The following is a 15455-nucleotide window of genomic DNA, read 5'->3' as shown; positions in this document are numbered from 1 at the left end:
GAGAAAATTGCCATTTTCACAATGTGTGCTTTTGTTGCCTATCATAATGTCAAGGTTACGTTTCTGCGATATGCTCTCAATGGTTTTGTTCATTACATTACGATAGCGCCAAAAATGTAACAACTTTTTCAACCATATGCGTAATATATGATATTTTAGGGGTGTGTACTTTCTTTTGTACTTCAGTTTATATATTGCTATATGATATTGATTGAATACGATTATTGTTGGCAATATATTTTCCAGTTGACTTGAGTGTCTGAGGTATGGCTTCACGCCGTTGTTACAGTAATATCATTACGGGTATCACCAAGCATCTTGCTGTTGTTTTCACGACGATGCAATACTTCCACAGTGGCGTATCCAAACATGCCAGTGATTAGTATTGCAAGGGAGATGTGCAGCTTTGTGCTGGTACACAGATAATCATTGTATGCATATTGTATGATAAACCCAACAGATTCCCATAGTCGGTAGTTCGCAAACCCAGATTCCATGTTGTCTTTGAACAGGAGCCCATACAGAGCTGTAATAGAATAAAAAAAGGATTTGAATGATAAGACATGAACCTTCATCTACCCATGGAACGTATATGCAGACACCCGTACTGGTAATCATTAGAATGTTACTTCAAATAGCATTTCCCTGTTTTTCGGAAATGGAGGTATTAACTGCCGGACAAAAGAAAGTACATAAAACTTGAAAATTGGATTTGAACAAATTATTACAAATGGCTGGTATATATTGAACCGCCTCAAATTGACCATGCCAATAATTCCTTCACCCTGTTCGGTGTTTCGGACCAATTTGCTTGGTCAGCTTGGTGAGAGAGTGAGTTAGTATGGTTTTACTCCGCTTTTAGCAATATTCCAGCAATATCACGGCGGGGGATACCAGAAATGGGCTTCACACATTTTACCCATGTCGGGAATAGAACCCGGGTCTTCGGCGTGACGAGCGCACACTTACCAAATAGGCTACCCGACCGCCCCATTAACGATTAGGACATGATTCTTGTGACAACAATCACATATAGTCACAACACATCACCCTCGAATAAACATAACTTGTTTGTTTTATTGTTAGCCACCATCAGCAATGGATGTATTGTCTTTCTTTTGCACAGCAGTTAATAATTATTTTCACAGCATGTTGAATATTTACCTAAACGTCCGATCATTACACAATAATGCCCTCTATTACTTTTCAAAGAAAAAGGGAAGTTACTGGATTTTCGGTTTACCTACCATTGATCTGTGTCTGGACGACGGCGTCTCCCATCCCCCAGAAACCCGCGATGACGTAGAAGACATACAAGCTGTTACTGTCGGGGTCCCAAAGAAGGAATACGATTTGACACGATCCGTGAAGCACGAAAGCTGAAACATTTGTATGAGATTATAATTTGAAGTCCTTTCAGTGAGATGGTTATCATTTTCAATGATTAATGTCTATGTTTTTATGTAGATTATTGAAAACAAATGTGGATAGTGAATAATTGATGAACTTGTTTCGATTCAGTTATGAAAGGCCAAATGAACTGCATATAGAAATAAACAATACCTAATTTCATTTTTTACTTCAGTGTGAAAGAGTTTGAGGTAAGAAAAATTATTTTCATTGCAGTGAGCATAACACCTTACATTTCACACCAGTGAACATAACACCTTGACGGAACTATTACCTTACATGAGTTGCCTCCCCGAAAAGTAATTCCCTTTATCGTAATTGTCTCTCCTGTACACAAACTATTGACTTCATATTTACGTTAGTTCCACACTGACAAAATAATGACAGTATCGCTTCTTGTCGTTTGTAATTCTCATGAATAGGTTTTGTCTTATAAACTGGGAATTTCTCTTTTAACTCGTTAATCAAGAGTGTTCGTTTTTCAAAGCGCCATTGCTGTTACTTGACCAGCGTGTATTCTTTCGCTGACAACGATTTAATAGATTTCAAGAATATGTTTTGTTGAAGTTAATTGTGTATATAATCATATCCAAATGTATGGTAAAGAATTTTCTTGACATCAAAAGTTTGTGTTACTTTTATTTATTTTTGTTAAGAGTTTGCTAACCCGGAACTACTTTTAATTGTGCAAGGAGTGGTGAAGGTAGGGGGAATTTACGCTTCAAGGTTTTACGTTTTTATTGAAATAATTCCGTTTTCCTGTGGACAACTACACAAACAGTATACAGTATATAGGATGGAATAGGATATTCCATGTGTCACGTGAAATTTAATGTTTCCCGCGTCTCGTTGCTACGCAAATCGTGAAAATACGTCCTTTCCTCCGTCACTCTATGAGAGAGACATGCCATTTTACATTTCGACGCATTGAACATCCTCTATAATACAAATACAAAACTTCCACGTTGACACCATTTGTTCGCGATGTCCTACTCTACCCGTAGCACCCGCCACTCACATAATTTGCATAAAAAGAAGGATTATATGTGTTTTTCAGCTTCTTTACCAGCTGACCAAATTTATACAGTTTAGATATATTCGACGAATTTATGAAAGGCATTGTGAACTGCAAGTATTGTAATATGTATTATTATGTATTTCATAAAAAAAATAAAAGCGGAAAAAACATTTCCACATCCATAAGAAATCTCTACAAAAAGCAGAAAGCCCTGCAGGGTTCCGACCGTATCATGAGTCTCTATCAAATAGTAATGATACCAGGAGAAAAAGTTGCGCGTATCCTGCCCACCGGTGCCACACGACATTTAATGCCTCCTAAGAAGTGGGATATGTATAAATGGGCTTCTTGAGGAACTGACTAATTTGAAAAGACCACCAAGCGTGACTACGCAGAACATACATTTCGGCTAATTAATACAATTTGAAACCAAAGTGTACTGCTTAATATGTTAGAAATCTTATCTCAATATACATATACATGTAGATACATTTACCTAACACAAAGAAGGGTATGTGTCCAACACTCTTGACCAGCTGACCAAACAGAAACGAGCAGAAAGCATCAACAACTCCGTAACAGATCATGATGTAACCGACGTAGTGGATGCCGAGGGTACACGTGATGAAGGACTGAAATTATGGACAAAAGCGTCGTAATTGATTATGATTATGCATGCAATCAAGCCACGTGTAATGCCAAGTCCCCTGATAAGGTATACATGCATTGGAATTGGCTATGGAGTTGACCTCTACATGTATTATCTGTATGTTCCCCTTCATGACGTCTATTGTCAATAGTATAAGGTACTTCCGGTGGGCCATTTACGGACAGATCCTTTAACATGTTGTTAATTCTGTGTGAATAACGTTTCGCAGAAGAATACGTTACGTAGGATATTACTGGTAACATCTCTAATCTCCGCTCACTCTGGTGAAGTCTCCCCCGATCAAGGCTTGCTCTATTCCACTGTACACGGTGAGGGGTACAAGGAGTATCTGGTATCTGGAGGTGATGAGGTGTTTGATGCTGGCCATCAACACCCGGGGGGATACCCGCTTGGTCTGCTGGTCCTCCTTGACCAACTTCATACGATCGAGGAACAGGATGATGATGAACATCCCCGAGACAGCGCAGGTCACGAACACGCCACACAATATGTAGATCTGGAAGCACAAAGACAGTTATGTTTGTAATTGGGGATGAGCGCTGCATCATAGCTGTATTTGCTACCAGCTGCAGCTTTGAGATGGTATTGAGCGTCAGTTATTAATCAGTAATCAAACCTTAGTGTCTACAGGACGTTCGAGGTTTGTGTTGTTCGAGGCTGCAATCTGACTAGGACAGAACCGTGCTCCACATATGCGCTGTTCAGGAACAGAGGTGTCTGAAGTGTTACTCGCTGTACTACTTGATGACGAAAATATGCTGAAGATGATGATGTTTCCCCATATTTGATCTACAAAAGAAACAACAATCATCGGATTTTGTATTGATAAACATGAATAAATATAAAACGCCAACGTCAGAGAATAATCTGTCCCGATTCCATGGAACATAAAAGGCAAAATGGTGGTGAAAAGCATATTAATGGATCCCTGAAAATCAATGATAACACCAGATTTTCGTGAAAATGGTAACATGCCCCGCTCTGCTGGTGGCACAAAGGGTGGCATGGTCAACAGGCAACAGTGGCACCTTAGATGACTAGTTTACACGTGTTCCCTTTCTGTGGTAGATCATCGAATTTACAAATTATAACCTATACAAATGTCATCTTGTAAAATTAGCGAAAATTGAAGAAAATGTCTATTTACCTGCTTTACACAAATAGTCCAGTCAAAATAGCCAGGCAACCACCACAAATTGCAACAGAAATTATTTCAACTGATTTACACTCAGAATCTAACCCATTTATTTAAAAAAGTGTTCAGTACCAATGGTAAAGAAGGGTCGACTTCATCTCTTAAACATCTCATGAACAGCTCCTTTAACTCTCGTGACAAAATACTACTCTATACCATGTGAATTGACAATTTTAGATATTCAAATGTCAAATGTTACTTACACGATTGAAAGAACATGAAGAAGACTCCAAAGAACCGGTTAATGATGGCGTCCTCAGACTGTCCAGTCATTCTGGCATACCAGACCCCCAGGGTGGTCAAATAGGTACACTTGGCTGACCAAAGAGGGCCAGCACCTAGCCCAATCAGAATCGACGCAGGAACCATCGTGGCCCATACAGGATAGAAATTGGCTACCATGTACGCGATGTATCCCGTGATTGAAAGAACTATCGACCATTTACAACCAATGTGGGCAATAAGGAATGACGGTACAAATAAACACGAGATAATCATTGCTGCATATATAACAGCAAGGCTTCCACTTCCGACTCCACTTTCCATATTGAGACTGGACTGTAGATTGGCCATGCTTCCATAGGAGATGAATAGCACAACAAAGGCTATGCTGACCACCAGTACATTTTTGATGATTTGGCGTTTGGTAAACTGGGGTTCGCCATCCTTTTCCGGAATAGGAGGCCCTGGTTCATCAGTACGGTATTTGTGGATGTCAGATTCTTCTTGCTGAACCTGTGGAGATTATAGAGTCCGTTGTCAAAACGAATGAGCGATTGTAGGCAAATAAATTCGAATGTTTACTATGTGATACACACAGTGGATGCCATGTGATCCGGACGGTACTGTGTCCCAGTGAGGTAGAACATTTTCGTATTTACGAAGTACATGTATTGTGTAGGTTGAGATTGACTCAAACACCGCTTCTTCCTTTTTGTTAGGCTGTTTTTTATTAATATACACCTGATGAGGAGCAAGTTGTACCCCTGAAACGTCGTGACAAAGAATACAAGAAGTTGCCATCCATAAAAAGTGTCATGTATTCATGTTTTTCCATCAACTAAATGCCTTTCAAAGACTTGAAATGCATTAGCTATTGGCAAATCATATTACATTGATAGGTTACCCGACCGCCCCTCCCTTTGAAAGAGAGACGAAATGGGGTTTTAAATGCACTTTAATACAAAGCGAAGTGGAAGGGGGGCGTGTGTGTGTGTGTGTGTGTGTGTGTGTGTGTGTGTGTGTCTGTCTGTTTGTCTGTTTGTCTGTCTGTCTGTTTGTCTGTCTGTCTGTTTGTCTGTCTGTGTCTGAGATACCATGCCGCTGTTCCATCTTTTTTTATCGTTATTTGTATGACGCGTCCGAAGATCGAACCACCAACCTTCCGCTCTCGGGTAAGACACTCTATCCACTAGACAACTGAAGGGGTCTCGAGATCATAGATCACTAAGATACCAATTATTCCTTTGTAAACCTCAAATGAAACAATTCGACAAAACGAAGGCATGACATATTCACACATTCTTATTTTGCAAAGGGTATCTGGTGATTAAGCAGTACATTACTCACTAAACAGTTCTAACACCGCTCTCTTTCTAAGAATTATAACTACTTACAAGAGTGTACAATTCAATCTGCTTGACGTTATCTTCAGCGTTCATGATTACACTCGACTCAGTCTCAGTAGGGAGACTTGTGAAATACGGAAACCAAGATTCCTAACGTATATACCTGACCTATTAAAGCGTTCCTGAACCTTGCCCCCGTTAAAGCTTATGACCATGTGAGAAAGTAAATTGTGTTCAAGCCGTATCAGCAATATTACAGCAATTCGCGGCTACCCACATATGAAGGCATACTGCTCATCATCCGTAACACAGCGCTACATTATGAAGGTTGTTCAAATACATTTGTCAGGTCTAGTGTTTTAGGAAATGTCAAATGCTTTTCTGCATTATAATTAACCTGTGTTTATATGTCATATAAACTAATGAATGTGTCCACTGCGAAACTTCACCAGGCCATTCGGGGACCATATGCTTCCACACGCACAGACAGTGTATGCATATGGAGGAGCACATTCGTTCAAGCTCAATAAAAACGACAACCACAGTCAGGGGTAGGCAAATAAGTGGAGCAACGATCCGACATCTAATCATCCAGGCGTCACACTGGTACCCTCAAACCTCATTCTTGTAGCCTCTTACAGGCATGGATTGTTGGAGACATGTACGAACGCACCCACGTACATACACACAAGGTTCAGAGCGTATATACGAAGCATGTATAGTACACCCTTGACAGTGTGCATGTATTAATTACAATACGTCCCATGCTTACAGGGTGCATCTGAAACAAAAACATAACTTGGCAGCATATTTCAAAGTGACCAGGAGTTCTCTGTTGACGAAAACGAACAAAATTAGCCACCACGCTGTCATCAAGTATCTCCAACTGAAAGTGCTGACTGCGGGCATGTTGACAACAGTACTTTAGGGGATGTTTTCTGCTGTAGAGGACTAAAATATCAGGATCAGGAGGACACCTTCTGCACCGGTGGGATCCAGGCACTCCGGCATCTTTGGCAGAAGGCAGAAGGATTATGTTGAAACATTACTCGCACCCAAGTCTATCAACATTAAATGTCCTCTGTATATGTATCTTCTAAGTGTAACTATTACTAAGTAGCTGTATTTAACTGTACATTGTAACAGTTAACAGTGACAAGTGTCACTAGCTACAATAATGTAATTGTGATCCCTGGGTATTCCAGAACAGAACTGGTCCCCAGCAACCCATGCTTGTCGTAAGTGGCAACTAAATAGATGTGGTGGTCAGGCTCGGTGGTTTGGTTGATTGCGTGTAATTGTAGCCCGATGGCGTGGATCGTTGCTCATAATATCCATCACTGGTTTATCTGGAATAGACTGCATTTTTAAAGGCCACCGTAGTATTGTTTTTTTCGGCGTTCAGTAACAATGAGAATATTTAAAGACATCAAGTTATTGCTAGTGCTGACAACTACGTACGCTTCACTATATATAGCGCTACTTGCACATATGTGTCACCGTCTCTCATACCCTGTCAATCAATCTCACAAACAGCTGATAAGTGTTATATGATTTAATTTTAGCTTTCTTGGTCATGGGGCATTATTCCATGCTGCGACATAATTGGGCGTAATCATATTATTGATGTAGATAATGTCCGCACAATTTAATTTGCTCACCTAATATTACACTTATTTACTTTTTGTAAAATCAGTTGAAATTGCATTTGTAGAGTCAGTCTTTAAATGAAGCGTATGTAACTCCTATGTATTGTAGACAATACTTCATTTACACGCAGTGTTTGCGAAAGGACATATAAAGACAGTTACATGTTAATACTCTTTGTAAACAACGTGATAAGAAGCCTGCACGTCCAACCGACCTCAACTGATTACATGATCGTCTCATGATCATGTCACATGACACATGCAAGGACATTGGACAAGGTGTGAGACGCCCCAAGAGAGTTGGATTCACGCTGCAAATATCGGTTGTATCTATTCCAGGTGAGTGACAATGTATCTTTGCAGACAATTTCACAAATCGTACACCTTGCAAAGCCCGAATAATACAATGTTAAACTAACTATTTCGCAAAACGTACATATAATGTGCCGAGCTTTCACGCTGATATGGAGGAAATACAAACACAATGTACTTAATCTGTTATAATTACCCAACCAGCAGGATTTTCTGATCAAGCACAATAATACAACATTTATGAAATCATTCAGCATCTGGAACAGTCATAGACAAATTAACCTTCATTCTGGGTGTAAATGTTCTAAAAAATGGACTGTTTATTGATTGAAAGTGTAAGGCAAGGTTTATTCTCTATCTTTGTGTGTACTAATGTGTTGGCTTTCCGCATAAATGTCCACACAACAATATAGTCACTAACCTTTCCATATTCATTGCCTTTTTATCAACGGCAAACAAGGGCCTTTAAAGCAGTTAGTTCATGATTATACGTATTAGTAATAGTAGTAGTAGTAGTAGCAGTTGTAGTAGTAGTAGTAGTAGCAGTTGTAGTAGTAGTAGTAGTAGCAGTTGTAGTAGTAGCAGCAGTTGTAGTAGTAGTAGTAGTAGTAGCAGCAGTTATAGTAGTAGTAGAAGTAGTAGTAGTAGTAGTAGTAGTAGTAGTAGTAGTAGTAGTAGTAGTGGTAGTAGTAGTAGTAGTAGTAGTAGTAGTAGTAGTGGAAGTAGTAGTAGTAGTAACTGTGGTGCTGGGGTGGTACTTGTGGTAGTAGTGATATAAAGGTGAAATAATGCTGATACTAGCAATACTGATGCACTTTACGCATACGTTATATGGGATATATGATACTATGGTTCATATAAAAAGAACGGGGAAGAATGAAATAACATAACAAAGTGTTATAGAGGTAAACTTATTAGTGGCTTTGTGAAGTTATGATTGAGAGTTACCTCCCTTTCACCAACAAAGCTGAGTTGTTTTCGTATCAGTCGGGATGTTTGTACCCATCGGAAGAAAATGCGTGCAGCGTCCAATAACAAACAAGCGAGAATATAGCTACACATTGTAAAGACACATTACAGTTCTCTGAGACTGCAGGTTGCCGTCTGTGCAAACATAAAAAATTAAACAAATACAATGAATTGATAGATTGGGTAGCAGCGCATAATTATGAGCTGACCATAACATTGGGCGTTTCAACCATATAATATATTTTGATTCACAATCTTTTGAATATGAAACGTAAAGTGGTTACATGAATTTTAGTTTGAGTAAAACAATAGTGTATTAAAAAAACATGTGTTTGTGTTATAGATTTGATGAAGGGTCAATTTCCTTAATTCCACACTGGCTTTGTGTTTGGAGATGTGACATTTCCTCACTTGCTTCAGATGGCCGCAGCAAAGAAACTGACGGACAACCATCTAACCTGTGTCATCTGTACAGAGGTGTTCACAGACCCTGCCACACTTCAGTGCAGTCACACATTATGTAAGTCGTGTCTACTGAAATACACCAAAACACAGCCTAAAGCAATTCAAGCTAGGTCTATTCCATGTCCCTCCTGCCGACAACTGACGAAGGTGACCAACCCTGGCAGTCCAGTAGAGGAGTGGGTCAGTCAGCTGAAACCAAGTCACGTGATACAGGGGCTGATGGACGACTTTGGTCCAGAGACAGAAGGTGATCATGATTTGTTACATTGCATGTTACACGGTCGCATAACTCAAGATAAATGTAATGGGTTTATGCTACGTGTGCCCTTTCTTGGAACATACACATATTTAAGCTCGTCAATTGCCTTCAGTAACATTAAATAATCGAAAAGACATGAATGAAATCAGAACATAACCTTGTATTAGATGCACAAATACATGTAGCATAACATCTACCAGGCGTCTAACGCGCAGATAGATGATCATGTCAATCACTGGATTGTGTGGTCCAGACAGCCGTCATAAAGATGGAATATTGCTGAGTGTGGCTTTCAACAAACAGATAAGATCAATCTCATTCTTGCGCAAAATATAAAGCAAAGATATAACACTAATTTCATTACCGCCTAACAAATATATTGGTCCTTTTCAGCCGTCAAGACTAAAGAATACACTGTCTGCAAGAACCAACAAAGACAAACTCCGGCAACATCATGTCACGACGTTGACGCCATTGAGAACATGACCCCGCAAGTCAAGAAACAGCTAACCAAACAGAACCAGGAACTAAATGTCAGAATTGGAAATATTGAACATGGTTTATCTGTCAGGAGAAAGCATGTTGACGACTTCAGAAACACGGTAGAAGAAGTAAAAAATCAAATCAGAAGTACACGAGCGAAGGTGATGGAGATTATTGTGAAGAAAGAAAAACAACTTTTAGACGATGTTGATCAGTCTTCTACCACGCAATTACAACAAATTCAAGCAGATATAAAATCCCAGGAGATTGAGCTACAGAAGTACCAGCAGCAGTATGAGTTCACAGCCAATGCTGTGACGTCCAACTGTGAAATGGACATGTATGCCGTTTATGAGTCGGTGGATGAGGCGTCTCCAGACAACAGAGACACGAACAACACACCAGGAAGGGTTGTATTCACACACGACATGGACAAGCTAAGTAAAGCTGTTCATGAACTACAGCTGGGGGAGGTTAAACTCGTCCACGACGTGTGTGATCGTAAATCTACCCCTACTCTGCATCAAGTTATTGACTGTAAGACAGAGGATGACACGAGATATTCCTTTCTCCATGACGTGTCAGTGTTAACTGTTGATGGTGTGCACGTTGTTGTGGTTACAGATTTTGGAAACAAGAGACTTAACACATATTACACACACGCCATGCATAGTCCTAAACACATACAGTTTTCTAACGAGCCTTGGCAAATAACACAGTTAGCAAACTGTCGGGTAGCTGTTAGTGTTCCAGACAGTAATGAAATAGTTATTGTGAAGGTTTACCCAGAGCCTGAATTACTGTCAACTATCAGAACAAGCAACACATACTACGGTCAAGCCTATCTGAGTCCTTCACGTTTGGTGGTTGGTGGAATAAGGGGGACTGACATACTGGACATGACAGGGAAGGTGCTGAAATCTATCAAGACTGGTCTGGTATCTAGTCCCGACTTTATTCATGTCACCAGCAATCGAAACCTGATAGTCAGTGAAGGAACAGTACGATCCCTTGTATCTGTGACCAGTGAAGGAGAAGATGTTTTCACCTACACTCCCACAGCGGACAGAGCTCTGAAATATCCTCGGGGTATCACATCAACCAGCACAGGCGACATCCTGCTTGTAGACAGAAACTCCCACAAAGTGATTCAGCTGACAGGGTCGGGGCAGTTTGTTAGAGATGTTCTCACAGCACAGGATGGTATTGATACCCCTCGCGGAATATGTCTTGACAGAGACGGCCTGTTGTACGTAACCTGTGGCAGCTGTGTAAAAATATTCAAATTTCAAAGATATTGATTTTCAGTGAGTCACTTTATTCCAGTGATATCACGGCGGGGGGCACCAGAAAATAGCTCCACACTATTTACCCATGTGAGAATCGAACCCGGCTCTTCAGAGTGACAAGCTTACACTCTAACCACTGGGCTACCCCCTTGACTTCGAAGTGTTTTATTATTTTTGTGAGTTGTTTTCGGATAGTCCTTACCAGAAGTATACTGTGCTATACTGACGTTTGATATCTGTTGTTGTGTAGTGGTGGATGCTATGGTTTTAATATATTTGATATGCAAGATACTATTAATGTCAAACTGTGAGATATGTCCTGATGTCGCTTCTGGAGGGGTAATGTGTGCCCGTAGTTTGTGCCTATCTCAAAAAGAAATCAACCGCGTCTCTAGCGGTAGAGCGTCATCCCAGAGAGCGTAAGGTTAAGGATTCGATGCCCGGCCGCGCCATACCAAGAGACGCTAAAAGAAGGTACTTGTTGTTACCCTGCCTGACGCTCGGAATTAAGGGCTAAAACAAACACTGGTCGACTCGGAGTCAGTATATTGTGTCTGAGTAGGTTAATCCTGTTAAACTGTGATATATCAGATGGCTAGCACATTAAAATCGGCATTAGTCCGGACAAGTACAATCAACCATACACACACTCTAACACTAACACGCGTGCAAGCACGTCGCTATGTAGGTGCAATTACCTTGAACGCGACGTCAAACCCCTTTTCACCACACCTCACCTCACCTCATATGCATGTACTTACTTAATAAACTTATTTCTTAATATACAGACCAACGGGCATCCTTAAATCCGATGAGCACACAAAACATTCCATTTGTAATGTCATGTCTGGCATGTGTGTGTCTAAAGATACGCTCGTGTAATTAGGTGCAACTGTGTGTGCGTGAGGGTGTGGATGTAAGTGTGGCTTTGTGTTTGGATCCTAAATGTTTTAAGACAAAACCACGCAAAACCTTTCTCCGGTTTAAGATTTAAAAATGAAGGGTTAGACATGTTTAGTATGTGATTAATATCTGAGCACAGATACAGGGCCTTCATGGGGACAATCCCTCCGTGATCGAGTGCATCACGATTGTGACGAACCACCATTCGCAGCTCAGGTTTCAATCACAACAGTCACATTATATTTATGTACGACATGTAGATGCCTCTGGTTCATATAGTGTTATGTCTGAGACTGTCAGTCTACCTACACGTCCTGTCAAATAAAATAATACGGCATTAGAAATGGTTTTCGTGTTTATTGAACTGGGGTCTTAATTGCCACAGGTGAAGTGATTATCTGCCAACAAGATTCATGCAGTAACCGTACATGCCGCCTCCAGTGCTTCGGCAAACCATCGCGCCACAACAGTGTCTGCCATTGTTGCCTCCAGGGTATCCACCCCCGGGGTAACCAGGGTAACTGCCTCCTGGGTAACCAGGGTAACTGCCTCCGGGGTAACCGCCGTTCATTATTCTAGATATACATGAGCTTCCCAGTGGAGCGCACTTAAAAATAAAGATTTGTTTTCAGGTATTTTGCCATCATGAATATAAGACACAATTTATCGACATTTATAAATGTAAATATTATTTAAGTTGAAAAGCTTCCTATGTCCGTGAAAACATGAATTGTGCTTCCCAAAACTTCATTTATGTCATACAATGTGCTGGATGCAGAGACGAATGCATTGGACAGATAGAGTACAATGACGTCATGTTCTATTTAGAGTTCACTGCGAGGTCAAAATAGCGTAAAGGTATAAATGTACACTTGAAAATCACACACATAATATATATCTCATAGTGTCGTCAGGAATACGGGGAGCACGGGTAACCCAGTAGAATTAAGCGCCGTATTTCACTTTGCATATGATCGTGGTTCGAATCCTGTTCGTACCGATTATGTTTCAAGGTTTGTCAGCTCGTGGGTTTCACCAAATGTGTCAACATCTGAGACGTGCATAACTTCGGGTTGTTCCCCTACACTGAGCTGACACGTAGTGATATGACTGACTGCTCAAAGCGGCGTTTATCCCTACTCACTCAGTCACTCGCTCACGAAATACTACAGATATAATAGCATTATATTTATGCCGCCATGTCATTATCTCTTACCCCCATCTGAGCAGATGCCCCAGCCAGCAAAGCCACGAGGACAAGAACAGTCAGAGTCATCATGGCTGTGGAGAGAAAAACAATGATAAACGGAGGAATAAAATAACGTAATAAAAACCGTTTATATTATTGATTAATATAGAGTGATTCTTTAATGTTTACCGCACACTCAGAAGTAGTTCAGCAATATTCCAGCTACGGCGGCCTGTAAATATAAAAGTCTGGGCCATACAAACTGGTGGTTGATTTTGTGAGCAACGTTCCACGCCTTCAGGGTATGATGACACGCATTCAAGCCAGAGAGCCTGAGTAAGTAAGTGAGTTATGTTTTAACATGGTATTTTATGAATGAAGAGAGGGAAGAATACTTACCGTTACGATATTGTAGTTTACCGTTCTAGATAATGCCCAGGTACTCTTTTATACAAAGCGATATCTTGCCTCCATGTCAACCTATGAGATAATGTCAATGTTCCTGACATTAATATATCACTTGTTGACAGTAGGAAGATGCTATCTACTGCGATTCCTCTCAGATTCATGCCAGATGGTGTCGACCAATCATCGTATCTGACCTATGGTCACAAATGTATAACTCGAAACTGGCATGGAATGAAGCGAATGTTGTCAACGTGTAACAATAACAGTACGTGAAAATCGTGAAAACAAATGTAAAATTGACAGTGTGATAATTTGAAATTTGTAAATTACGTACATATATCATTTACACCATTTCCAGCAATCACACATGCCTATATTCACGGGGGAATTGTCCCGCTTACTCTCTCCCAGTGTGAGGACTCAAGGTAGTGAGTGGATGCTGTTCAATGCCGCAGTCACCAATATTCCAGCGCCATCACGACAGCCGGTAAATAACTGAGTCAGGGGTAGGTAAATAAGTGGAGCAACGATCCGACATCTAATCATCCAGGCGTCACACTGGTACCCTCAAACCTTATTCTTGTCGCCTCTTATAGGCATGGATTGATGGAGACATGTACGAACCCACCCACGTACATACACACAAGGTTCAGAGCATATAAACGAAGCATGTATAGTACACCCTTGACAGTGTGCATGTATTAATTACAATACGTCCCATGTTAACAAGGTGCATCTGAAACAAATACATAACTTGGCAGCATATTTCAAAGTGACCAGGAGTTCTCTGTTGACGAAAACGTACAAAATTAGCCACCACGCTGTCATCAAGTATCTCCAACTGAAAGTGCTGACTGCGGGCATGTTGACAACTTTAGGGGATGTTTTCGGCTGCAGAGGACAGGATCAGGAGGACACCTTCTGCATCGGTGGAATCCAGGAACTCCGGCATCTTTGGCAGAAGGCAGAAGGATTATGTTGAAACATTACTAGCAACCAAGCCCATCAACATTAAATGTCCTCTGTATATGTATCTTGTAAGTGTAACTATTACTAAGTAGCTGTATTTAACTGTACATTGTAACAGTTAACAATGACAAGTGTGACAATAATGTTATTGTGTCCCCTGGGTATTCCAGAAAAGAAATGGTCCCCAGCAACCCATGCTTGTCGTAAGTGCCAACTAAATAGATCTGGTGGTCAGGCTCGGTGGTTTGGTTGATTGCGTGTAATTGTAGCCCAATGGCGCGGATCGTTGCTCATAATATCCATCACTGGTTTATCTGGAATAGACTGCATTTTTAAAGGCCACCGTGTTATTGATTTTTTGCTGCGTTCAGAAACAATGAGAATACTTAAAGACATCAAGTTATTGCTAGTGCTGACACCTAGGTACGCTTCACTATATATAGCGCTACTTGCACATATGTATCACCGTCTCTCATACCCTGTCAATCAATCTCACAAACAGCTGATAAGTGTTATATGATTTAATTTTAGCTTTCTTGGTTATGTGGCATTATTGCATGCTGCGACATAATTGGGCGTAATATTATTGATGTAGATAACGTCCGCACAATTTAATCTGCTCACCTGATATTACACTTATTTACTTTTTGTAAAATCAGTTGAAATTGCAACTGTAGAGTCAGTCTTTAAATGAAGCGT

The 15455-nt window shown here is 40.5% G+C and overlaps 2 protein-coding genes across 2 annotated transcripts; one reads left to right on the top strand and one right to left on the bottom strand.

The window, feature by feature from the left end:
- Nucleotides 1–272: 272 nt before the first annotated feature.
- LOC139449551 (protein unc-93 homolog A-like) lies at nucleotides 273–5954 on the bottom strand. The gene is made up of 7 exons (XM_071231004.1): nucleotides 5910–5954; nucleotides 4497–5028; nucleotides 3715–3887; nucleotides 3358–3594; nucleotides 2925–3060; nucleotides 1248–1379; nucleotides 273–526 (listed from the first exon to the last, which is right to left on the bottom strand). The coding sequence occupies exons 1-7, from the start codon at nucleotides 5952–5954 to the stop codon at nucleotides 273–275; spliced, it is 1509 nt and encodes a 502-aa protein (XP_071087105.1).
- A 3257-nt stretch (nucleotides 5955–9211) lies between these two features.
- LOC139453730 (uncharacterized) lies at nucleotides 9212–12500 on the top strand. The gene is made up of 2 exons (XM_071235201.1): nucleotides 9212–9503; nucleotides 9909–12500. Exons 1-2 carry the CDS (start codon nucleotides 9212–9214, stop codon nucleotides 11297–11299), a joined length of 1683 nt encoding a protein of 560 aa, XP_071091302.1. The 3' UTR covers nucleotides 11300–12500.
- The last annotated feature ends 2955 nt before the right edge of the window (nucleotides 12501–15455 follow it).

The sequence above is a fragment of the Haliotis cracherodii genome, unplaced genomic scaffold (assembly GCF_022045235.1).
Source record: "Haliotis cracherodii isolate W230 unplaced genomic scaffold, xgHalCrac1.p SCAF_10, whole genome shotgun sequence".
In the NCBI taxonomy this organism is placed as follows: Eukaryota; Metazoa; Mollusca; class Gastropoda; order Lepetellida; family Haliotidae; genus Haliotis; species Haliotis cracherodii.
Note: the sequence above shows the minus strand (reverse complement) of the source record. Positions and strands in the feature narration are given on the sequence as shown.